Raw genomic sequence first — 25,944 nt, 5'->3', positions numbered from 1 at the left:
TAAAGGAAAAAAATAGGTTAAAAACCTAAAATCCGAGGTCTAATCATGACACAGAGTTTTCAAAGGGCCTAAAATTCTGGCCAAAACACAAGACCAGTTTTCTTGAGAAATATTGGCTTTAATGAGGATAAAGAGACAAAAATGATGATAATTAAAATAATTCAGAATACCCCTCCTCCCCACCCCCCACATGCACTTTGGATGTCATCGTGGATAAATGGTTGAGCTCTGATTCCTTTTCTTCAAAAAATGTTAGAAATACAACGAGCAAACTACCACCCTCTCTGACAGAAAATACTCTGAAATGTAGAAAAGAGAAGTACATTGGTTAAATGTCCAATTCATAAAGTAGGTATTGTCCAGGTTTTCAGGGGTGGTCCTTATGGTATGGAGGGATGCATGCTGTTTATGGTCACCGGTAATGCTGAATCTCTAAAAGTTTCATGCACAAATTATGTTGTTAAGTTGTTGGTTTAAGTCCACTGTATTCACAGGACTGCATGTGACTGGAACTGCAGTTTAAAGTGGGATCTGAATCACTATGGGCCATCTATTCACTGTTGAAACAGTTCAACCTTAACTTCTTCAATATTAACAATTTCTAACATTTGAAACAAGTATTTCCAGTCGGGGAAGGCCACATTAACCTTTTGGGATGTGCACCATTGTAAATTTTACAACAGCGTTGCTCTTTTGTTAATAACAAAGGCATTTGTTATCGTTGCAACTTGCCGCTCGTGTCCATTCTTTGCTTTGACTCTCTACCACTTCCAATAGTTCAAGCAACTTCCCTAACGGTTTGTCAGTGGAAAATAAGGTTTCGAACAATGATTGTAAGTGAATGTTGTACGCCTTCTCGTGTAGTATTTTATTTTTGTTTGTCGTACTGTTTGTGAGTGATTTTGTTTTATTTGACATGCCACATAGATTAGATACAAGTGAAATAGAACGATTTCTTCAAGAATCTTCAGGCAAGGAGGTCGATGTAGATGTAATTAGTGATTTAGATTAAAGTGATAGTGACCTGAATGAAGAAAATATTGATCATAAGGATTATGCTGATGAGAATGAGAATGAAAGTGATGGTGAAAATTTAGATGATGGATTTTTAAAGTTTCAATAATGTGTTTATACAGAATTTGAATAATTTGAATAATTTGAATAATTAGAAACTCTTTGGTGCATGACAGAATTTGGTCAGATTTCCAAAACTAGAAGAAAAACATTCTAAAGAAGCAGCATAGCCGGAAACAAAACATTTGCTTGCAGTGTGCTGATGATAAATTCTTTTGTATACTTGAAAATAACCTTGTCACCAATATAAAATAATAAAAGAATTTAGAATATTAGAATTGGTGTTTTTAGTCCACTTTATGCACAAATAGGCTAATCGGGTCTGGACCTACAGTTTAAAGTGGGATCCGACCAACTGTGTACTGTGCCTCCAGAATTAATAAAATATTCTTACCCAGCAAACTACATTAAAACAATTAAAAATAAAAAATAAAAATATATATAAATGTAAAAATATTAAAAAAGCATAGTCAAGAAGTACAAAAAAATTAAGTTTATGAAAGCAGATAATTTATGTATGTTGTAAAAAGTACAACACGCGACTGCTTGCGTAAGTGAAATAAGTGTGTGTCCCAAAAGGTTAAAATAAGTCCCCAAGGACTAATATACCACAAAGGAGAATGCTCTTTTATATCCTAAGTTTAAACAAATTTTAAACAACCAAAATTTGCTGTTTGTTTAAAATTTCTATTTGGCTTGTTAAATTTCCACTAAATAATTAATGTTTTTAAAAGTTTCAATAAAATTAAATAAAATTAATTTTTATAATTTTGCAAATTTAGCAAAATCCTGGATACTATTTTTAATGGTATGGAAAATTTTTGGTCCTGGCCCCCAAAGGTAGGTCCCAAATTACGCCCATGAGTTGGAATGTTGGAATGTTTTACTGTAGTTTCCTTGAAGCTCAAAAGCTTCCAATCTAGCAAGATATGTACATGCAACTTTAAATTATACGACTAATCACTGTACACTAACTCAAACAAAATGGTACTGCAAGAATGAAAACCACTTTCAAATTAAAGTTAATTGTATTATTTTGTAGTATACAACAGTGGTTACATGAATATAAAGAAATGTAAGCAATTAACCCATATTTCGCTGGACCAGACAAAGAGGGATTCATTCTGTATTGAACTTTAGATTTCACTACATTGGCCCAATAATGGAACCATGGCCAAAATCACAATTGCTCAATGGTATGTTCTTACATTTGGCCAAACACTTTGTTAATTAACTTTAAAAAAAAATCAGTCCTTCACTCTACACACAAACTTAGAGAATGAATACAACAGAAAATATATGACAGTGTTAAGATTAATGTAAATTTTATTTCGACAGTCTAAAGGCAGAAGGGATATAAAAATGAGAAAAAATCTTTGTATATATTAAAAACAACACTAAAAACTTACCGTGATGCAAACAACAGGATAACCTCCAGATGGTTCTTTAGAAGCATATTTTGCATTATCATAATCACGCAGAGATACAACCATTGGTGGTGAAGGAAATGTAACATCAGCCACAATATTCATTTCCTGCATAAATGACAACAAGATAATAATAAAACCTTGACTGATCAGAAATATTAAAGAAAAAAGTTAATTAATTTTTGTGCAGAAAAACAAGCTGGAGTTTTTACTTACGACTAGGGAGAGAATTCACATGCATAAAAACGGGGAAAATATTGACAATCAGAGATCAATCTGTGCTTTATTTGTATTGGTCAATATACGCATATTGGTAAATTTGCCAATCATTTTACTTATCTGATATTTCAGTAAATATGTAGTATGTAATTTTTTGCTAAATTCTTCATTCTGTTATTTATTTAATAAATACAAAGGCATAATTCATTTAGATAAGGTATAACTTACACCAAATGCCATCATTTCACTCAGTATTAAAGACCAGTTTTGGCATGTCTTACCTTGTTCTTTCACCACATCATGTGGCTGCTTCCTCAGGAGATAGGACAAGAATAGTCAAAGTCAAGCCTAAGAAGGTAAGTTATGGTTAAAACAACGGTGGGCCAACGATGGTTGCCAATGTTTGAACAACCATGGAAAAGTGAGTCAAAATCAGTTTTAAAAACAACTTTTTCATGCAAAGTAAACTTTCAGGAGTACACTGTAAATTCTAGAGTGTAAAATAAGTGACTCTTACATTGGGTCAACAATGGTTGTCAACATTTGCCCAACCATGGAAAAGTGAGTCAAAATCAGTTTTGAAAACAACTTTTTCATGCTAAGTAAACTTTCAGGAGTACACTGTAAATTCTAGAGTGTAAAATAAGTGACATGTAACAGTGTTTCTTTTCGAATATTTCAGTCACAGCACATACTGGAAATATAATATCTTTTTAAATTAAAGTAGAAGCTATTTTAACTTGCAGTCACTCACCACTCCATTGTGTGTTTATTGTTTGTCTCTCTAGCTGTAGTAGAACAAGAACATTCTTACAGGTATTATTGTGAAGGTTGTAAACAATGTTATGTGCAGACTAAATTCCATGAAAGGTGGAAAACTAAGTAAACTCTAGAAGGTTATTGTGCTACCTTTTGAAGGTATGGTGCCTTGAAATCAATGATACCATGTGACTGAGAAAGTGCTGTGCATTTTTTTTTCATAAATAATTTGTTCTATTGTTTACATTTGGCCTCACAATAAATTATGTACATATCAGAACACAAACCTATCCATTCTTTAGTTTTCAGTATGTTGGGCCAACGTAAAACCATATGTTGGCCCAATGTAAAACATATATTGGCCCAACATAAAAACCACACATTGACCCAACCTAAAACCATTCATTGGGCCAAATTGGAACCACAGCCTTGGAATTGGTACTTTATCAGTTTCTGAAAATATGTCATATTGGTTCATACCTAGAAAATTTGTATGTGTATCAGATGTATCCTATATTTCCATAAAGGGCAATGAATGAGGGATAGTATAATACTATCATATACAATATGGTAAATACGAGTATATTAAATTAAATTTAAATCTTTTAAAAAATTGACAATATGACAATATGTTCTGGTAAAAATTGACAATATGACAATATGTTCTGGTAAAGCACAGTGATCTGCATGTACTGTACTTACTGCCTTAACAACAACCGAATGTTTTGTATGAGTGGAAATATCTGTACACAAAAACCTCAAAGTAGGAAGATTTTTACATGTGGAACATGTATGATCCAAGCAGGCAGTGGTCAGTGGAGATGAAGACAATGATGTAGCTGTCATGGACGCCCACAGGATTTTTTCCAGGGAGGGACAAGCAAAGTAATTTTTTTCCAGGGGGGGGGGCAAAGGACACATATTTTCCTCCAAAATAGTGATGCCCTCTCAAAAAACACTATTTCAGTCTGAAATTATCATGTTTCTTCAACAAATTTATAATAATTAACATAAATTACTGTGATTGAAATGAAACTATGTGTGAAATATATAATTTTTAGGTACACATTCATTTTCCAGGACAGGCCATGGCACACCCCTTCCGAACGCTTATGGTAGCTGTCATCACATACACACCAGATTAAATTCATTATCCTTGAGAGGAAAGGAAGGGTGCAGGGGAAGTGTGCATGCAAATTGCAATGCCTGACTGCATTAAAATTAACTGCCATGTCCAACAAAATAACGAGAAAACTTATTTTATCAGAGGCATTAGAATTGTTTACTGCTGTAACTAAAGGTGTGCAGGACTGGATAGGGATGGTAAATCATATAACCTCAACATTCAGGACTGAAAAATTCTATAGTTCCTAACTAAATGAGGAATGTTTTGAAAATTTACCAACCCAGTAAAACTCTCGAATTTTATATAATATTTTTCACTCAAGTGATTATTTAGCCACTTCTGGAATAAAGAAATAAAAAAAATGCTAATTTCAACAAATTTCCGACACCTAGAATGCAGAAAACACCACAAATTAACCACTTTTAAATACGATCCATTGGAATTTCTTGATTGCTCAGAATCCCAATAAGTCAGGAAATCATTTCTGGATGTCAGGATTTGAACATGGTATTTAATGTGCCGTCATTTTGAATTACTCTTTTTTTCCTTTCAGTACCCTTCTGTGCATAAAGAAGAGAAGATTACATGCTCTCTATTTGATATCTGTGTACCATGAAAAAACATCAAATTATAGATGTTTATGGAAAGAAAGCAAGGCAAATCCATTTCTATTTAAATACTGGACTCGAGTCTGAACTTGTCAACAATGCCAAAGTATTTTCAATTCAATTTCAATTTTATGATTAGTAAAATAAATATAATTATTATTATTACTATAATAAAAGATAACGTAAATTTCTGAAAGACAAGGTGTGAAATCTTATTCTGGATTGAAAATATATACTGTGTATATTGGCATCAGAATTTCTAAAAATGGGGGAAGACATATGTAGAATGCAGAGGATAAAAGACCCCAAGGAGAGATATTGTTGATTTCATTATTGTTATTATGATTGCCAGTACAGTCTTTTCAATATATATAAATAATTTACCTGGGGCCAATGTGGGAGGGGGAATTTCTGACAATCGATCTGTTGGGCATACCCCTGACAAGTGAAATATTTGGTTGATGCATAAGTTCGTAGCGTTTGTGTTTGGTATGGCAACACTGTGGGTTTGGAGCTTGTTTATCATTTAATGTTCATCAATTGGAGTGGCTTTGTTGTGCTTGTGAATACCCATTGAATTTTACAGATTTGAAGAAATTTGGTGTTATTTATTGGCTAAAGAACAATAAGTGTCCAGTGGGGGAAAAAAAACATTTCTGACATATTCTTCTGTCTGGGGCAAAGGCAACAAAATGAGGTGGCTCAAAACGTTTGTACCTTGTACAGGGAGAATGCCAACGGGGAAGCAGGGTAAGAAAATGGTTTTGTCAATACAAAGAGTGCATTTTTGACTTAAGCGTTTCTCCATGTTCAGGAAGACCATCGGGCTTTAATGAAGACAGTTTAAACGTTCTAATCCATGAGGATCCACATCAGTCGACTCGAGAATTAGCATTGTGCGTCATTTGCATTCCATGGGTAAGTAAGGTTCAGGATACCACACACTTTAAATGAAAACAACCAAATCAGCGAGTAGGCCAGGAAGACAGCATCAAGCTAACATGACAAAAGCTGCTATCCAGGAGCTTGGTTGGGTAGTTATTCCACATCCTCCTTACTTCCCCTCATCTTGTAGTCTCGGATTGCTACCTTTTTAGCTCTCAATCCATCAATCTTCAAGGAAACTCCATTGATGATTAACATACTCTTCAAACTTTTCTTGACGATGCTTTTAACCCCGAATTAGCTGATTTAAATAGACATTGAATTGAAAAACTACCCAAGCATTGGTAGACAGTCATAGAGAACGAATATGCATAACAAGCATATTACTGATTAATTTATGTCTTTTGTTCATCTCAAATTAGTATCAAATAAAAATGCCACGGTGAAAAAACTACGAATAAATGCATCAACCCCATATAGTATTAGTGTTGGAGTCTAATATTAGAAATTTATTTCGTACGTTGCAATCAGTTTTAGAAGACTTTCAGATCAAATATTGACACTTTAAAAATGCAAAATATAATTAGAGTTCAACCCCGAAAAATGGAAATAATTGAAATAATCATTTGATTAAATAATCTTTTCATTAAGTAGTTCTTATTAGCTGATAATGACACAATTCTAAAAAAAATATTTTGCTGATATGCTTATATGCGACATGGGTTTTGTTTAAACTAGACATTAATATAGAATTAGCATAAATAAATATTTCATTCATATAAACAGTGAATAGAATATATACAGAGGCTGATACACTTCCATATAGAAGGCTTCTAAGTTTTCACGCACCTATGACTGACTGCCTTTCCACCACCGATTGTGTTCGATGTGATGAACAGCACTCTTGACGATTGCCCGGCAGTGCAGTTTTCACTGGAGAAGACCTTGTTGCAGGTTTACAAGGGGTATATTATTCCACTCTAGTTGGTCCGCTTTCCAGAGGCTGGAAATCATGTACACCTTACGAGGAGAAAGAAGGTGTTTTCAGAAACCCAAATGCACAATAGTCAATGGGGCTGGCATCGGGACTCTTCACGGTGGTGTCAGAGAAGGGAATAGCATGAATCTTGGTACTAGCTTCAATCCGTCTGTAGAATGACAGCGATGATTTGGCTGTGTGACTCAATGCCTTGTCCTGATGCAGCTCCACACGGTTGGTATCCGCACCATTGTGGGGATTTCATTGTTGTAAATATCAGTCAAAACATATTCCTGAAAACATGCAGCATTGATTTTCACATTGTTGGCAAAGAGCTTCAATTTTATCCTGTAACAAAGCAAGCCACAACCATGAAACAGCATGGATAACTTTCAGTGCACTGACAAACGAAATTTCTTCATCCTTTTGCATTGACATGTCTGTACGTAATTGCTACCTTTCCACAATCAGTCAGATATATCCAAGCCACATCTATGGTGACTACAAACTTCCACCAATTTCCAGCCAGGTGGCGCTCGTACAGCTTTTTGCGTTGGTTTTCTGATCCACGACATGGCTGGCTTTCAGTGCATTAACATTCGCCTTATGGACCGCCTTGAGACATAACTTTTGGTGAATAGCATGGGGGATGGTTGGTTGGGACACATGGAACTCGCTGGCCATAGCACGCTGTGTCGGTCGATTCTCCGACACTGTGAATGTCTTAATGCCACTCAACACCCGTGGTGTCAGCTTCACTGGGGTCCATTTTGGATGTGGCTTTGTCGGTGAAACACAGTCCGGGGGCGGTGTTGCTGCATATCATCACACTAAGGCATTCACAGTGGAGCGCCCAACAGCAAATCCATGTTCGTGGCACTGTTTAACTATGCTGGGACAACTGAAGTGTGCATCGGAAAGTACTACAATGTAGCCTTCCCAGAAGCGATTCACTTTTGGCACCATTACACTTCGACCAACACGACTACTTTGCTAGCCGACACAACACACACTATTGCCTCAGTGGTGAAACTTTCACGTGTCTGTGCTGCTCCTGTTCTGTACTGTGCCCTTGCAATCTCGTCTATATGAAAGCGTATCAGCCTCTGTATATATGCACTCAGTGATGCAGGAATGTTTATTATTTGGGGGGTACAAAATTCGAGTTAGTCTCCACCTACACAACCCCCCACCCACATATTTGCACACATACACACACACATATATACATACATACATCTACGATATATAGTACATATATATATGGCATTCCATTGTCAAGGATAAGACACGTGGACTACATTTTGATATTAAAGTAATTATTGATATTCTACTGATAGTTAAACTTAGTTTACAGTAGTTTCATTTTTTTTTTTTTTTTTGGAAAGGAAGATAATGTGTGCAATGAAGGAAAACTGTTTTCTTGAGTTATTAGAAATTAGGTTCCTTGAACAGCACCACCTTGCTTCTGTCAAACGTTTTGAGGGGGTACAAGGGGTACAACTCGAATCTATGCATTTAGAGTGGTACATTGTACCATGTACCACTGTACCCCCTCGTTCCTGTGCCACTGTATGCACTATCAAGAACATATACAATGATACCTGACATGAATAGCTTTAACACTATTAAAAACCATGTTACTAGGAGATTGCAGAATGACCACTTATGCTGTATATACAGATAAACCTTTGCAAATACCACTTACATGTCAATTTTTTCCATAATATATTTTGTTTATAGAAAATTGTACAGAATACTTGTAACAATTTTGAAATGTTAAAATTGTTATTTGGTAAAAAATGCTTAAATAAAAAATGTGTAAACAGATTTTTACAACCAAATAGAACTGAATAATGTAGTTACCTACTTGGATGTACACTATAACTTTAGAGTCTTTGATTTCAGCAAGCCTGTTGCGATCTGGTTTTAGGTGAACTGTGAAGGCCTCCCTATGTTCTTTCACTTCATCATGAAGTACTTCAACCTCAAAAATAATTGAGCTTACATTTGGTTTAAATTCCAATTCTGAAATTAGGAAAGTACACTACATATATATATATATATATATATATATATATATATATATATATATATATATATAAATGTGGTGCAAATTAAAATATTATAAAATTTTGAAACTTAACATAAAACACACAATATACGAGGGTTGCAGCAAAAGTCATGGCAACTATTTTTTTCCATGATAATGCAGGTCAGGCAAGAAATTCTAAAATAAACAATTGGAAGGTCACGTTATATATGCTAACATTTAATGTATGAATTTTGAAGAACATATAGATCTGTATCAGGATAGAGAAAAAGACAAGATAAGAAACATCAATTGTTCATTACAAATGTCATCCTGAACACTGCATGTCGGCAGTTTCTTCTCTTCCATGCCCAAATGCTGCTGCCCACCTCACAACAGTTCAGTATGGTAGAACATTATTTCCTAAAGCTTCCACAAGCTCAGTGTGACATTCATTCGCATTCCTTCCACAGAGAACTGCTATTTTCACATAAGAACGCTGTTCATGCCAGGTCACATTCATCCTGCACAACTGTTAAACATACACTGACTACCCACTTCCCTCAGTTCAATGTCTTGGCAGCCACTGCCACCTAGTGGCATTACAATACGTTGCATGTGATGGGGTCTCCACTGTATATTTTAAAAATATCTTGCCTGACCTGCATTATCATGGGAAAAAATGGTTGCCATGACTTTTGCTGTAACACTCGTATCATTTTTAATTGTGTTGTTCTAGTATGCACACAAAAAAATATATTAAATGTTCATTTTTGAAAAATTAGTTCAATATTTTAAAATAATCAATGCAAGCAGGATATTATACAATATCATTTTGTGTTTCTTTATTGGATAGCTTTAGCTTTTGTGAAATTATAAAGGTAACTAAGTAGTTAAAGAATGGAAACAGCAGCAGAGAATGACACAGTGTAGAAGGTCTGAGAACAAAACATGAATGAAACTCAACATCATCAGAAAAGACACTAGCACACAAAGATAACTTATATACAGCAGTATATTTGTAGTTTATCTCATATTGATAAATATTTTGTTCTTCAGGCAAGTTGTTTTGTTCAGCAAATGTTCTACATTTAATTCAAAAACATATATATCTATCTATCTGTCTGTGTGTGTGTATGTGTGTGCTGCTCACATCATCTCCAAAAATGGCTGAGCTCATGAATGGGAAGAACCCTACATCCACCGTCCCCCCTGCCCCCATAGTATGTTGCAATGTGGAGTGGATAGCTTTTACTTACACATGCACATACACAGAGAAAAATGTAACCACTTGCTTTTACAGTCTTCTGCATTAAAATTTTGATGAGTATAAAAATTACTTCTAATTATGAATTAAAAATAGCATGCCATATAATGATAGTATAGAAAGCAGTATTCATAGTTACTTAGTTGAACAAGTCACATTTACTTTATTATAAAAAAAAATATATGATTACAATTGTTACTTCAGAGAGTGTAAAAAATTGTACACATTAGGTATATATATATTAGTATATCATGAGTTGACATATTTTATGACTTACCTATTGACTTTCCGAAGTAATCTTGTCCAGATTTTGCAGAACCATCTTTGGTATGGACTCTGACAACAGAAAACTTAGACAAGTCCCCATTTCGGATGACAGGTATTTCCACAATTGCAACACCACCTGCAGTCTTTGGTTCTTGAACATGGATACGAGTTTTACCAAAGTGAATAACAGATTCTGAATCAAATTAATGAAATATATTAGAAAAATTAAAATTACTCTCTATTTTAGAAATATCTAATGACTAATGAAATGTATAGTATTAAAGTTTATTTTAAGACTGAAATTAATTAAACCTGCTCATATAATTATTTAGTTTTTTATGGTATTTGCAATGCTCTTATTTCTAGATGTACTTCAAGTCATGCAAGAGGGCTGTAAGGGGTGATTTTTCTAAGAAGGTCCCAAAAGTTAACGTCAGGAAGGCCAACAAGGATCTGGTGTCTGGACCCACAAATGTGATTGTGATCAATAATTGATTTCATTGATTGATTGAGTTGGTGTTTTAAGTGCAGTTTATGCACAGTAAGGCTAATCGGGACTGGACCTACAGTTTAAAGTTGGATCCGAACCACTATGTGGCTCCACCAGGTATTGAACCCAGGTCCCCTTGATTACAAGACAATGACGATACCACTGCAATAATTGATTTGTATGTGCCTTTATTGCAAGAGGCAGTAAAATTGGTAGATGTAAAGTGATTATTTAATCGAGCAAACAAAAATGCAATATCTTAGTCAATAATAGAAGCTATGCCCTACACTAACAACTATAGATAACATTAAAGTTGCTGAGGACAAAAATATTGCATAAATTTAATCAACATTAAGAGCTCAAACTTTTCAATCCGACCTAACTCTACCACCAACTATATATACAAAATATAGTAACCAGTAGGCTGCCGGCTAGGGTGCAGTATTTGTGCAGAGGAAAATCATACGAGGTATCAGTAATAATCCCAATGAACAAAGAAAATTCAAAGACGTTAGAAGCTAAGCCAATTCTCTTGTACCCAATCCTGCAAAACTTGAGATAATGATTATCATATGTTTCTGGAACTTAATTCTACAGAAATTCAATACTATCAGTAAACACTAATTTTGTGAAGAAAATACTTCACAAAAAATTTATAAAATAGGCAGCACAAATCTGTGGATCATGTGCTTACAAGAGGACTTGAAAAGAAAGAATAAACTTAAACTCGTCAACAAATCAATAGACAAAACAGAATTTGACAGAAGACAGTCGTTTGATGTTGTTATTGACAAACTAGTAATTGATTTGAATAGAAAATGCAAAATCTATGGAGAAATTTCTAACAAATTCAAATTCTTGTGGACAATTAGGAACATGGCATAATAACAAATATTTGAGAAACTACTGTACTTGCGATTCAGTTAACTTTGATAGTTTCATTAAATTATTTGCTCAATCAAGACGAGGAAAAAATAGTTAAAGCGACAATTGCCAGCTTGTCGCACAGTTCATGATTTCTTTTGAAAATGGTTTAATATTTACACTATTTTTCTCACTAAAATGAATTTCTTATGTTGATGTTTAATGTAGCTCAGAATTCTTAAGCATCTAAGAAACTAAAGTTTAAGATGAAATTACTTTTTTTTTGTAAGGTTACAAAATTTCTCTTGACATCCCTAAAAGAACTATCAAGCAAATAAATGAATGACATGCATTGACCTTATTTTTGATTAGCTATTGATAATGCCAAGTAAAAATAGTCTGATAATGCTGTTATTAAAAAATTGTACTTGGAGGGGTGAATAAAAAACCCATTCTAAATATAAATGCAGGTAAAAATGTGGTGATTTTGGTGAAAATAAGTATTTGAATAACACAAAACTTTTCTTGTGTAACTGCTGAGGTAGGTGGTGGCAAAATATTTTCAAGAAATCTATTCTAAAGAGTAAGATATTAGGCAAAAACATGAAACAGCTTGAGAATAGTGCTAAGAATGAATGGACTGAGTGATTTATTGATTTTGTTTATTTCACTTTGATTTTCTACCACTTTTGGCCAATTGCAAAGATAAGGATGATATGATGAAATTGATGAAAGGACACTCATACGCTGTGGCTGTGCAGTCTAAGGCATCGTACTTTGGACTTGTACTATGGGATGCACACAGGTTCATGTCTCAGGGGGAACTGTAACAACTTTTTTCCTGAAAGTTCAGTCTGTGTATGGGACCAGATCATGAGGAAATTGGGGAACTACGAATGAATAAGGCATAACCAGGTCATAGAAAACCTACAACAACAACAGGGGGTTCGTTGGGCTGACCACATATCACATATCACCCTGTGACTGATCGGATGATCTCGACAGGTGACAGGTGAGAGCGAGGCCAGCAGTCAGTAGGTAGACCCAGGCCCTCATGGGCTGTTGCGCCATGGGTTATTAGTACACTCACAAAGAATATCCATGACCAGGCTAGCATTCGAACCCATATTATTCTCCAAACATTGTGAAGAGTGAAATTCTATGTATTTTTTTACCATTTCATTTATATTGATGACTTTCTAATCACCTTGTACAAGGGAAACTGACCATGTTGATACAATGAACTTTATGTACTGAATTTTCACTTGCAGTTTTTTGTTCAGCACAGAATTTGTTTTAAAAAATACAATTCCATGTACATCAAATAGCACAATAAATATCACATATATGTGTCAATGTTATTTTCAAGATATCCTGTAGACAAAAAGTGTGATGTGACACATTTTTTTACATAATTTTTGGATTCAAGGTTTGGAAGTATTAAGAATAACCACCAGTGTGACTTCTACAGAAAAAAGTTAGAAACTTGTTGGATAGTGTAATTAAATGAAAAACATATAGAGCAATAAGGTATATCTTGATAACTTATTGATAAATAGCCTACATTTAATTTATTTTTTAAAATAAAATCAGGTATTCAAAATGTAACAAAAGGCTCACTACTTACGGTCTTCTTTATCTTTTATAGTAATTATAGTAATATTTTGTAGTCCTATTAATGCAGACCATGCAGAGGTACTGTTTGGAGAGCCAAGGACAAGTCTGAATTGCTCATCACTTTCATGGAACATATCATTGTTTAGCTTCACAATGCATTCGTTTTCCATCTCACCTAAAGTGAAAAAAAATGTTAATATGTAGAAAATATATATTTTACTGCACATTTCCATTTGCAAATTACATGTGAACTAGAGCAATTGCTACTCTGATATAAAACAAAATGGAAACTTCATTACAAGTAAAATTAATGTTTTCCAAAAGTATTACTATTAATCACTTCATCAGACAGGAAGACGTCTTGTGGAAGAGTAGGTCATACTAATTCAGCTACAAATGCGAACATTATGTATCTCGATTGTCACATCCATACAGTGTACTAATAGCAGTGGAAGATTAATAACTCTTTGGGGGGACAAATGTAGTTCTTTTTTAACTTCCTAAGTTTGCTATAAATCATTTAATTGTTGAAAATTCTGTCTACTGTTTTCAGTAGATTAATAGGTGTTTTGAAATATATTTTTTGTTCCAATTTTGAAACTGTTAATAAAGAGGAATGAACTGTAATATTCACATCCACCATCTTATGCTAAACACACTACATGCATATTAAATATAATACTGAAGAAATTATTTTTACTTGTACTTTCGGTACTGTACTGTTTTCAGTAGATCAATAGGTGTTTTGAAACATCTACTGTGTCTAGATTTTCAAATAGATATAACACATTGTTAATCGGGAGGAATAAAAAGCTATATTAAACCATAACTGGCATGGCATAGTCCCAGGGTCCTGCAGCCTACAACAACACTCCCGTTGTCTGAAGCAATAACGTGTATTTCCCTCTCCTTTTTCGTAGCTTCATATTTTGGAATATCACGTAGCCTTCCAGCGCCACTTCACTAACTGCATTTTAGTTTCAGAGCAATAAACAAACACCATGGACCACACAACACCGTTTGCGTAAGTCTTTTGGCAAGGAACCAGGTGCGAGAATCAGAGTTGATGATCCATTTTTTAGTGAAAATATTATTGAAATAAAAAAAAACCTTGAATAAGTTGCAAGCGGAAGTGAATTATCATATCTGGCGTCTAATAAAAGTGATAATGAAGTACTTATCTCCACTGACTATCACTACGATCAATTAGCTTTTCCTCCTCATTTTGACATTGTGCAGATTTTTTGTGTGATCTTTTATGTGATTTGGTTTTCATTGGGTAACTACATGTATGTTCTGTGATAATTGAACAACTAAATGATTTTTTGTATCTTACAGTCCCATGAAAATGTATTTACAGAGCCGTTTACGAAAAATGAACAGATTTTTGTAGAGTTATATAAATTGAGTAATAAAAGCAGCAATAACAGAAATAGTGTACAAAAATTTATCATAATTCCATAAAGAATGTCCAAAATAGATAACAATTTGTGAGAAAGTTCGCTACTGTTTCAATAACCTATGAGGGCCTCCCCGATGGTGCAGTGGTAGCGTCGTTGCCTTGTAATCAAGCAGTCCTGGGTTCGATACCCGGTGGAGGCTCATACTGGTTTGGATCCCACTTTAAGCTGTAGGTCCAGTCCCGATTAGCCTTACTGTGCATAAAGTGGACCAAATCAATCAATCCATAACTTATGGAAAGAGTGAATTCAAGTTGGTGGTCCACGGGATAACACCATTTGCAATATAATCTGGCACCATGCCAGTTACAGGTTAACAGGCAACATGTTGAGCTAGACACACTACATAAAATATTATATATATTATTGAAGAGAATATTTCACATGTAATTCTCTATTTTACATGCACATTAGGCCAGGCCCGTACCCAGGCAAGGGGCAATGGGGTCCATGGCCGACCCTCGAGCCTGAAATGTTTAAATGCGAACCTATAAATAGCTACAAAAATAACATTGACGATTTTTCAAACTTGTAAAAATTTCAATTTTGTCCTTGCATAAATGAATATGTTTGTTGTGTAGAGAGACAATCTACAGAAGTCTGCAGTCTGCAATATTGGGTACTAGAACTAACTATAACCATTGATGTAAGGCTACCACAGTGGCTGCGATTGGAGGGTGATTGGGGGCAGCAGGTACAGTCCCAATTAGTCTATCATTCGTAACGGGCTATGGGTTAACTTGCATTTAGAATTCTTTATTGTAATAATAATTGCTAATGCACATAATTTAATTTATAAATATAGGGTGAGGCAGTCAAATGGGAAGATTTAAAAAAATAAAAAAAATAGAGATAGCAAATATTAGTTAATTTTTGAACATGAATGTATTGTACATGAGTTGAAATTACTAGCGTACCTGAAAAATGTTCATTTTTTTAATATGGTGTCAGTAAGATTGCATCCTAGGTGTTGCACACATTGTTGGAGTCTCAGAGTAAATCTGCCCATGACTCTTTGTAGTATCTCCAACGGAATGTTGTGGATCTCTTGCCGAATTCGCTCCTTCAAATTATCCCTGGTTCTTGGACGGTTGTCCTTGACTATTTTGGATTTGATGTAACCCCAAAGGAAAAAGTCAAGAGCCGTCAAATTGGATGAACGGGCAGGTCACGGAATATCGTCGAATGTGCTGATGAAACGACCATGAAATGCGAGTCTAAGCACATCCATAGACAATTTGGCAGTATGCCCAGTTGCACCATCTTAATGGAAGAGTGCTTCTTCATCTGGGTCATAGTCATCGAGGACAGGCAGGAAAAAGGTTACCAATATGTCAGCATAACATCATGGGCGGATTTACTCTGAGACTCCGACAATATGTGCAAAACTAAGGACGCCATCTTATTGACACCATAATAATAAAAAATTAACATTTTTCAGGTACACTAGCAATTTCAACTCATGTACAGTACATTCATGTTCAAAAATTAACTAATATTTGCTTTCTCGATTTTTGTGAATTTTTTAAATCTTCCTGATTGACTGCCTGGCCCAATATAATATTTTCTAAACAGTATTATCATGGCTGTTCAAAGGTTCTGGCATAAGAAAATAAAGTAAATCTGAAAACATTTTTAATTTGCAAAACTCAGAACTATCCAAATACTTCTGACCAGTATCGGCACTTGGGTACCAAAACTTGAGGGGGAGGGGGCCAAGGACAGTTATTTTCTTTTGGTAGACAAGCATTAAGAGGCCATAGTATGGGGGCAAAAGTGGCAAAAAAGTTGGAGTCAACTGCCCCCAGGTATGGACCTGGCTCCTCCCTCAAAGAAATCCTGGGTACAGGCCTGCATTAAGCCTACTGAAGGAAACAATTGAGTTTCAGTCGATTTCCGAAAACGACAATAGAGTACAATTGAGAACAGTAGATTCTGTCTACTGTAAACAGTAGAAATTTCCAGCAGGGAATGGTCTCTGATCTAATTTGCAATTCTCCATTATTCAAGATCAGTGGTGTATTATGAAATTTTAATTTATTTATTATACATACTTATTGTATATTAATCAGATATAATAGAAATAAAACACCAATGCAGGCATGCAAGTAAAAAACAAAAAAAAAAGAGCAGTCAGACAACTTGAAATTTTCTGGTAATTTCTATATATACTATATAGCCAAAAGTCACCTGACACCCAGTACTGTTCATTCCAACGACACCGGCCAGGTAACTAATAAGATATCAGACCTCCCTTGGTTATTATTACAGCAGGTTTACCAATAAGTTCTGGTATATTGCTGGTGGAATTTTTTCCCATTCATCCTGTAGCCTCGTTAAAAGTTTACACGTGGTTTTCTGTTGAGTTATGCAACCGATGCCTCAGTTCACCCCAAAGATGTTCTGGGGTTGCAGTCAGGGCTTTGAGTGGGCCAGCTAAGCACATCCACCTGATTGTCCTCAAACCACGATGCAATTGATCCTGCTTTATGAACAGAGGCATTATCAAGTGGATAGAAAAAAGGGCCACAGTGTGGGAAGCATGCTATTGTCTAAAATGTTCTCATAAACACCACTGTTCATGTTACCATTGACCACAGCTAATGACCCAAGCCCAAAGCAGGAGAAACAGCCCCATACCATGACACTATTGTACTGCCACTTTCACTTGGATGTCTGGTGACTTTTGACTGCATAGTTTATATACATATGAACAACAGTAAACCAGATACGAGGGCCACTATTTATATTTTGAACCTTGGCAACACTGATTGAAGTTAGGCGCGATTTGACGTTTGCACGGAATCGTCTGGCATTATTGACCATAACGTACTTCAAATGTTTTGTCAATAGCTTGATTTGTGTTGTTTATGTTGCCTTGGAGATTGCGCGACAACAATAAAATGGAATTAACTCGTGAACATTTTCGTGCGATGATTTTTTTACGATTTTCGACGTGGATTATCAAGACAAGAGTGCATCGATCAACTTACTTCCACATTTGGCGATGAAGTCCCATCCTTTGCCACTGTGAAACGCTGGTATAACGAATTTAATCGTGGCCGCCATTCGCTCACCGACGAGATTCGCGAAGGTCGTCCAAAATCAGTTGTTGTTCAAGAAAACATTGATGCTGTGCAAAACCTAACACTGCAAGATCGTCATGTGACATACTGTGAGATTGAGGCAACCATAGGCATTAGTTCCACCAGCATATATAAAATATTACATGATCATTTAGCTGTGAGAAAGGTATGTTCTCGTTGGATCCCACACAATTTGACAAAAACTCAAAAAGACGCTCGCGTCAATTGGTGCAAACAAATGCTCAATAAACACAATCATGGTGCTTCAAAAAACATATATAAGATTGTAACAGGTGACGAATCATGGATATATGCATATGAGCCGGAACGTAAACAGCAGTCGACTGTATGGGTGTTTCAAGATGAACCCAATCCAACAAAAGTTGTTCGCGCTCGAAGCACATCGAAACAAATGGTCGCCTGTTTTTTCGGGAAAACTGGTCATGTGGCAACTGTGCCTTTAGAGGAACGTAGAATGGTCAACTCTGAATGGTACACAACAATTTGTTTGCCAGAGATCTTCGGTCAAATACGGAAAACAAACAAACGCCATCGGATCATTCTTCATCAAGACAATGCCAGCTGTCACACATCTCATCTAACAACCGACTTTATGAACAGTCAAAAAATCGAATTGATGGGTCATCTGCCGTACAGTCCTGATTTGGCACCCAATGACTTCTTCTTGTTCCCGAATGTCAAGAATAAATTGCGTGGACAACGATTTTCGTCGGCGGAAGACGCCGTTGATGCGTTCAAAAACCATATTATGGAGGTGTCTCAAGAAGATTGGAAAAACTGCTTTGACAAATGGTTCGAACGAATGCAAAAGTGTATTGACCATAAAGGAGAATACTTCGAAAAACAATAAAGCAGTTTTCAATGCCAAATTCCTGTTTTTTCATTGTTAGGCTCAAAATATAAATAGTGACCCTCGTAACATAACTGTGCAAGATATATTGTAAGTTTTATTAAAAATGTACATACATTGTTCAGAAATAACACTTCACTAATTGAAGATTTATTACAGCATAATGTATGCAAGGTGTCAGTCAACATAATTTATAACAATAATAAATACAGTCATACTTCTCCTAACGGACAGCTCTGAATAGTTGCGGATATTCATAAAAAAACGTAAACCTAATGTGTCTACATTTCATTCGTGACATATCAGTGAATTGCAGTGATATGTAGTTTAGTATCACAGGCACATTGCAGTGCTGATATCATTCAGTGAAGAACTAGTGGCATGTTATTGTAACACCGGCTTCCAACTTCATACACACAGTTTACTGAGGCAGGAGTGCAGGACAGTGTAATTACGTGTTACGTTTACATATTTGTTATAATACAATGTTATAGGTTTTAGTAAGTGCCCGTATTTTCTTTACACCTCAAGAACATCGCAGTGAACTCAGCTCTATGGTGATACAATCCATTCCAGGGAGACAATCAGGGTCCTACCGAGCAGCAAACGCATTCATTTATTGTCCTGTAAGGTCAGAATACGCAAACACATGCATTGTTTTATGTTACACCGGACGTATTTATTTTTAAAAGTGCAGATAGTAGACATTATTCTTTGTGGTTATCTTGAGAAGTGTGTTATTTTGAATGCAGTAATTTAACAAAGTATTACACTACGTGTACTGCATTTTCTTCTTTGAAATTTGTAATGTATGTAGGATACTTTAGTAAATTTAAATTCACCATATGTAGTACAATATTTTGTTCCTTGAATGTAGGAGAAAAAACACATTATGTTCGTAAAGTACATACTGTTATATGCTTATCCTATTGTGTAACATCCTATACTTTTTTTCTGAATAGCGAACACTTGTTAATAACGGACATTTATTTTTCCCCCAGGCCTGTCTGTTATTGAGACGTACTGTAACATATGTATAAACTCTTTGGCATATATTTAGTGTTAATTACAAACAAAGGAATTAAACATTTTATGTATCTGAAATATTCAATCTGTGTTTTATGTTCACTGCGAAAAGTAAAATACCAAATTACTTGAAAAAATATTCTTAAAACAGTTTACATGCAATTTTATTATACAGTAAAACCTCGTTAACCCAGACTAATGGGGGGATGACTTGACCAGTTTAACGAAAGTTCGGATTAACTGAAATAACCTAAAAGAACAGTAGAAAGTTCAATAAAACTCCGTTTACAGCAACAAAACACGTTTATTGCAGTGTATTTAAAGGGCATGGCCTAAATACACTACACAGTACAAAGTCTGCGGGAAACAGAATTTCATCAGTGGATGACTGCCTTTTCTTTGGGTAGTTTTCTTGTTGACTTCTACCCACATTAAAAACCTTACATTCTGCCATTTTTTTCCTTTTGCCTACCCGGATTAAGTGAAGTCCGGCTTATCGAGGTCAGGATTAACGAGGTTTTACTATAATATAAAAATTGACCTTCTCTCTTTCTTTGATAAAAAAAACTAGTTACTGCTTTTGCAAGAATTATGCAAGAATTTCTAACTCATAAAGACAAGAACCAATAGTTAGTCACATATAACTGAATTTTATAAAATATAATTTTGAAAAGCAGACCTGGCTTAAATTCAATAATGGAATCATCAGTGTCTGGACGTTCATGGTAATCGTCCATTACAAGAGCAGTATCCTGCCGAGTATAACATCGCACAGAAGACTGTTGTCTGACATCTCCACTTCTTACAACAACAGCTTTTACATCCTCTTCATTTTCTTGGACAGCATATTCACTCTCTTTGAATTGCATCAAAGGTACTGCAAGCAGAGAAAAGTGATAGTGATTTTTTTGGAAATAACATGAGTCACATCTGGGTAGTGTATCCTTCCTTATACAAGCTAAAATATATTTATGGCAAAAAATGCAGACATGGCCACGACTTGGACATTGGTCTTTGTTGTTTTTACCTGTGTATAATTGTCTCTGTCAGTGCAACCTCAATGGGATCTGTTGCATTCAAAACCCTGTTGATGTTGATGGTGTCTAGTTTCTTCCAGCATATAGAGAGAAACTAGGCACTGTGTTGATGACAACAGTTCAACACAGGTAAAAACAGCAAGAACGAAAAACCAGGCAAAACCAGTACTGGCTTGGTAGAGCAATGACAATGTATTCTAGGGTCCCACGTTCGAGTCCAGGTTAAGCATGTACCTTTCACTGAAATTTCTAAATAGTACATCTCTTATATGTACCAAATTATAGTAAGGTAAAATCTCTTTATCAAACAAAATGCTTCTGTCAGTATAGGAGAAAATAATGGAATCTTACATATATCACTAAAACTTCACCACATAATATGCACTGAAAGATTCAAAATGGATGTTTGATGTGCAATTTATACAGGGTGTCATTTTATTATTATTATTATTATTATAATGACGCCCACAGACCACAGAAACGTAAAAACAAGCAAATTTTCTCAGCATCATTTTTGTCATTGGCTCATTGTTTCAGTGCTACAGACATTCAAAAAAGATTATTTTTCCACCATTTGTAACCCAAAAGGATGTAAACAAATGACATAAAAAATGAGAAAACAACATATTCAAAAGGAAATGGTTATATCGGATTTCATCTCTTAGCCTATGTATCATTTATTTGCAAATCTAATTACACAGTTGCAGTGGCGTAAATAGCACCTCCGCAGAACATGTTAGTTACGCTACTGCACAGTTTACATACACAAGTTTTATCTATTCCCTTGTCCTTCTGATACAAGTTGTCTAAACCATTTACAAAAGCAACTTGCTAAGCTTTGTCTACCAAGAAAAAGTAAGTTGTCTTGTCCTCCACCCCCCCCCCCCTCCTCAGTTTTGGCACCCAATCACTGCTACTGACTTCACATATTTATTTTCAAAAGTACTATTACAAAATACCTCAATATTCATTAGTTATGGTAAACTATGTGCATATGTTTGATTTACATAAGCATTTGTTTGAGAGCATAGCTATGCACAAACCATTTAAAAGTATCGAAGAAAGTTCAGCTGGGAGCAGACGAGATCGCTATTTTACAAACTGTATTGATGCATACAAAACAGGGGAATATCTAGAGATGTTCCAAACTACACAAGAATCCCATTCCTGGGTACACTTAATGTAATTTTAGAAGTAATTATGTATATGTCACACAACTGATGCAGAAATAAAACTCATATTTACTTATCAAATAAACAAAAGTTGAATGTAAACAAAATTCATGACTCGTTTAAAACTAAAACTTTCACTAGGCACACACTTGAGAATTGAATGCACATATATTTTCAAATATTGGATAATACGTATATCAAACACTGTTTGGAACCCATGGTGATCTAGTTGGTAGGACATCTAACTACCATGTGGGGGACTTAGGTTTGTTTCCTGGGGAGCGTGCTCTAAGGTCGGATTTTAGCCCCTTTCTGCCTTCAGGCTGGGAAACTTTATTTTACATTATATGAAATACCATTGGTCCAATATTAGAATGAACTTCTACAGTCTTACAAAAATATTCTGTCCATCAATGTGTTAATTCAGTTGATACAAGAATTTTGAACGCTTCCACTTTGTCACCAATGCATCCAATTACATAAGAAAAAAAGCCCTCTTGTTGTCTGGATCTTTCATCATCTTGAAAATGCTAATTCTTTTCAAGAATATAATATTGTTTATTAACAGTGATAAAATCCCTCTATAATGAATTTCTAACTGAAAATATTTTGTGGGGAGACAACTGGTCTTCCTCACCCCTATGTGTGAAAGATAGGGAGAGTGAAAGTTATTGGTGGTGGTTGGCAATATGAAGAAGTACTTACAGTCAGAAAAAGAATCATTGATTGTGATTGTTACTTGCTGTGGCTCTCCCAATATGGCATTTGTAGGCATTCGAAGTATAAGGTCAAAGGTTTCTGCTCCTTCCAAATGTGGTTGGCCTAGGTCATCCAAAATAGTCACTCGAAAAGTTTGCATAGTTACACCTGGTTCAAAGTCTAAGTTCAACCCAATGCCAACATAATCATATCCAGCTGTAAATATACAGAGTGTTAAATTATTTCATACCAAGAATAGATATAGATATTAATGTAACTAACCATATTAAGCTAAAGACTTCAATTTAGACTGAAATTACTATACATAATAACAAATTAAGTGTTAATATTATAACCACATTCAATACACATTCATTAAAATATTCAATAATCATTGTGGTAAATTAGTATTTTTTCAATACCAAAACAATATTTCAGGTAGGTTAATAGTGAAATTGTGATCAAGTGTAATTAATGTGATAAGTATAATCATCAAATAACTAAAAATGTCTAATAGTTATATTTCCAACAATATATTTCTACACATACAGATGACAGTTAATTTTATTCATTATTTCAAACATTTCTTTTGAAAATGCATTGTCTGTGAGGCATTTCACATTATCAACTTAATGGTCCACCCTGCATATGCAAACAATAAAAAAAATCATGAGGTAACCAAATCATTTTAACTTACATATATAGGATAATAGGAACTCAAGTCTATTAAATCTTATCAGAATAATACATATCATCCAGATAATAACATAAAAAATACAAAAATTACACATAATTATAAAGACAGTTTGTGCACTGAACAGTTTCATCAATGATTCAGTGTTCACTAATGGTTATTATCAGAAGTCTGATCCTGGGGCATAGATGAGAATTTTTTTAAGTGTTTTGAAAGTGCTATAAGAAATGGTATCAAGGAATTACACATAAGCACTTTTTCAAGTGCATTGCATGGAAATCATCATGGAGTTGAAATTTTTCTGAAACATCATGCTGGATGGATTGATTGCCCCTTTCAAATCACATCCATCTGACTTTGAGTCACTGCAGTGGATTTACATTAGTACCCCCTTTCCAAAATACTACACTGCTAGTAATTCATTTGATAGTTTTGCCCTGTTTACCTGAACGATGAAAGGAGTTTTTTCTTGCATTGTCTGAAAATATCTACCAAAGAGTCTGCTGAGTAAATGTACTGTTTCTTACGGCTACCTAATTTGATCAAACCTAAGTCTAAATTGTTAGGAAACTACATTTCCAAGGGAACATGAATTTGTGCTTTATTATTCAACTTTCATGCCCAAGTCCTGCACTAATTGCAGTAGGGTAAAACAAATGGCACAAAGGTACAATTTCAATTCTGCCGTGCATTTTGCTTGTGGTATTCAAAATACAGGAAGCAACAACCCCCTGCCTCCTACTCTTTTGATCCCCATTCAAACATAAATGACTGTATTCCTCATTGAAAGAATGACACCCAAAATATTTACATCACATATATTGCAAATTTTGGAAAGGAAGAATCTGTTGTAAATTAAAAGTAAACCCAACACACTTGCTGTTATCAATAACAGAGTTACAAGTTTAGAGCGAATGTCTTCCTGTCATTTTCCTTTTTTTCTCTTCCATAAATTCTTCTGAATAATGTGAACCTCTTAATTCTTAAGATATTGGAAACCACTGTAATCCTCTTTTCTTAAATAAAATCTTCTTTTTTTGTAGGTAGTTTGGTATATAATTAATTTTATATACCCTAATTATTTGGGAATGATTTTGATCCCCTCTTTTTCTCAGTACCTGTGCATGTTTGTGTCTCTCTGTCATTATGTGGAAATTATTAAATAGTTGAGCTAAAAATACAATTAAAGTTCAACACAAATAAGGCAGGATAATATGCTTTGTTAATAAAAATAGGAATAGCAGTAAAATGGACTTACCTTCAGCTGAAACAGGAGTTGAAGGTTTTGACTGTACAGTAACGCCTGCAGACTTGCTCAGGTCAGTCCCTGATCTCCAAATCATAATCTCTATATAACCACTGCTCTCATCCACATTATATAGTGATTCACCAAAATATATGAACGGCACTGGAATAATTAATTATATGTAAATATACTAGATAGAATATTCATACATTACAATCCAACCTAATGTGTTTATTACATCAAAGAATATTTATCTGTGTGATAAATGTTTGCTGCTTGTAAAACACATGTTTTGTCACATGCACATTCTCATGAAACATTTTTGGTAGTTGCACATCAGCAATTCATGTATTGGCATGTGTTTTACATATTTTCATCCAGAATTCACCCACATGAACATGCATTGTATATTTTTTTCTCTTCAGACCATGAACAGGCCTTCTTCACACTTCCTAACATTGTATTTTATAAGTAACAGAACCTAAAAAGGTCCAGTTTCGACCTGTACTAACTCATTTTCTTAAGCTTTTGCCACATCATCACATGATGGTCGAGGACAATGATGTTTCAGCTCCAGCACCAGTGTGTTCATCAGGGCAAGAGAGTTAAAGCCTGTGAAATAATTAAACTCTCTCTCTCTCTTTCCAGTCACAGTAGCATGCAGTGACATTTTTCACCAGAGAAGCAGATCCAGAATAAACAAGAAAAACAAGATTTCATTGTTTCTACATGCTGCATTATACTGACGTATATAGATAAACAGTTCATCTGAAGACTGTTTCTTGAAATCTTCTACTCCTTCAAGCTGGTGGGCCTCGCCAAGTCAACCATTGCCTTGTAAGAGGTCCCAGATTTGATACCCAGTGGAGGCACATAGTGGTTTGGATACCACTTCAAACAGTAGGTTCAGTCCCAATTAACCGATCTCTGCACAAAGTGGACTTAAAACAAACTTAAGAAGAATAACTTTCAAGCCGATTTGCAACCAGTGACTATTTGAAGGTGAAAGATGAATGTACTGAACTTCAATTCATCAGTT

At 34.9% G+C, this 25,944-nt stretch overlaps 1 protein-coding gene across 1 annotated transcript in view; it reads right to left on the bottom strand.

Annotated features, from left to right (window-relative positions):
- Nucleotides 1-25,944, bottom strand: part of LOC145991690 (FRAS1-related extracellular matrix protein 2-like) — a 99,462-nt gene that overhangs the window by 13,466 nt on the left and 60,052 nt on the right. Inside the window, exons 6-12 of the mRNA XM_083127749.1 lie at nt 24,918-25,067; nt 22,972-23,181; nt 20,737-20,934; nt 13,625-13,789; nt 10,654-10,836; nt 8,948-9,105; nt 2,484-2,609 (exon numbers count right to left, since the gene is read on the bottom strand). Coding sequence (XP_082983875.1) covers nt 2,484-2,609; nt 8,948-9,105; nt 10,654-10,836; nt 13,625-13,789; nt 20,737-20,934; nt 22,972-23,181; nt 24,918-25,067 — 1,190 coding nt within the window. The remainder of the gene's footprint in view (nt 1-2,483; nt 2,610-8,947; nt 9,106-10,653; nt 10,837-13,624; nt 13,790-20,736; nt 20,935-22,971; nt 23,182-24,917; nt 25,068-25,944) is intronic.

Source organism: Lepisma saccharinum, chromosome 8, assembly GCF_977018435.1.
Source record: "Lepisma saccharinum chromosome 8, izLepSacc3.1, whole genome shotgun sequence".
Classification (NCBI taxonomy): domain Eukaryota; kingdom Metazoa; phylum Arthropoda; class Insecta; order Zygentoma; family Lepismatidae; genus Lepisma; species Lepisma saccharinum.
Note: the sequence above shows the minus strand (reverse complement) of the source record. Positions and strands in the feature narration are given on the sequence as shown.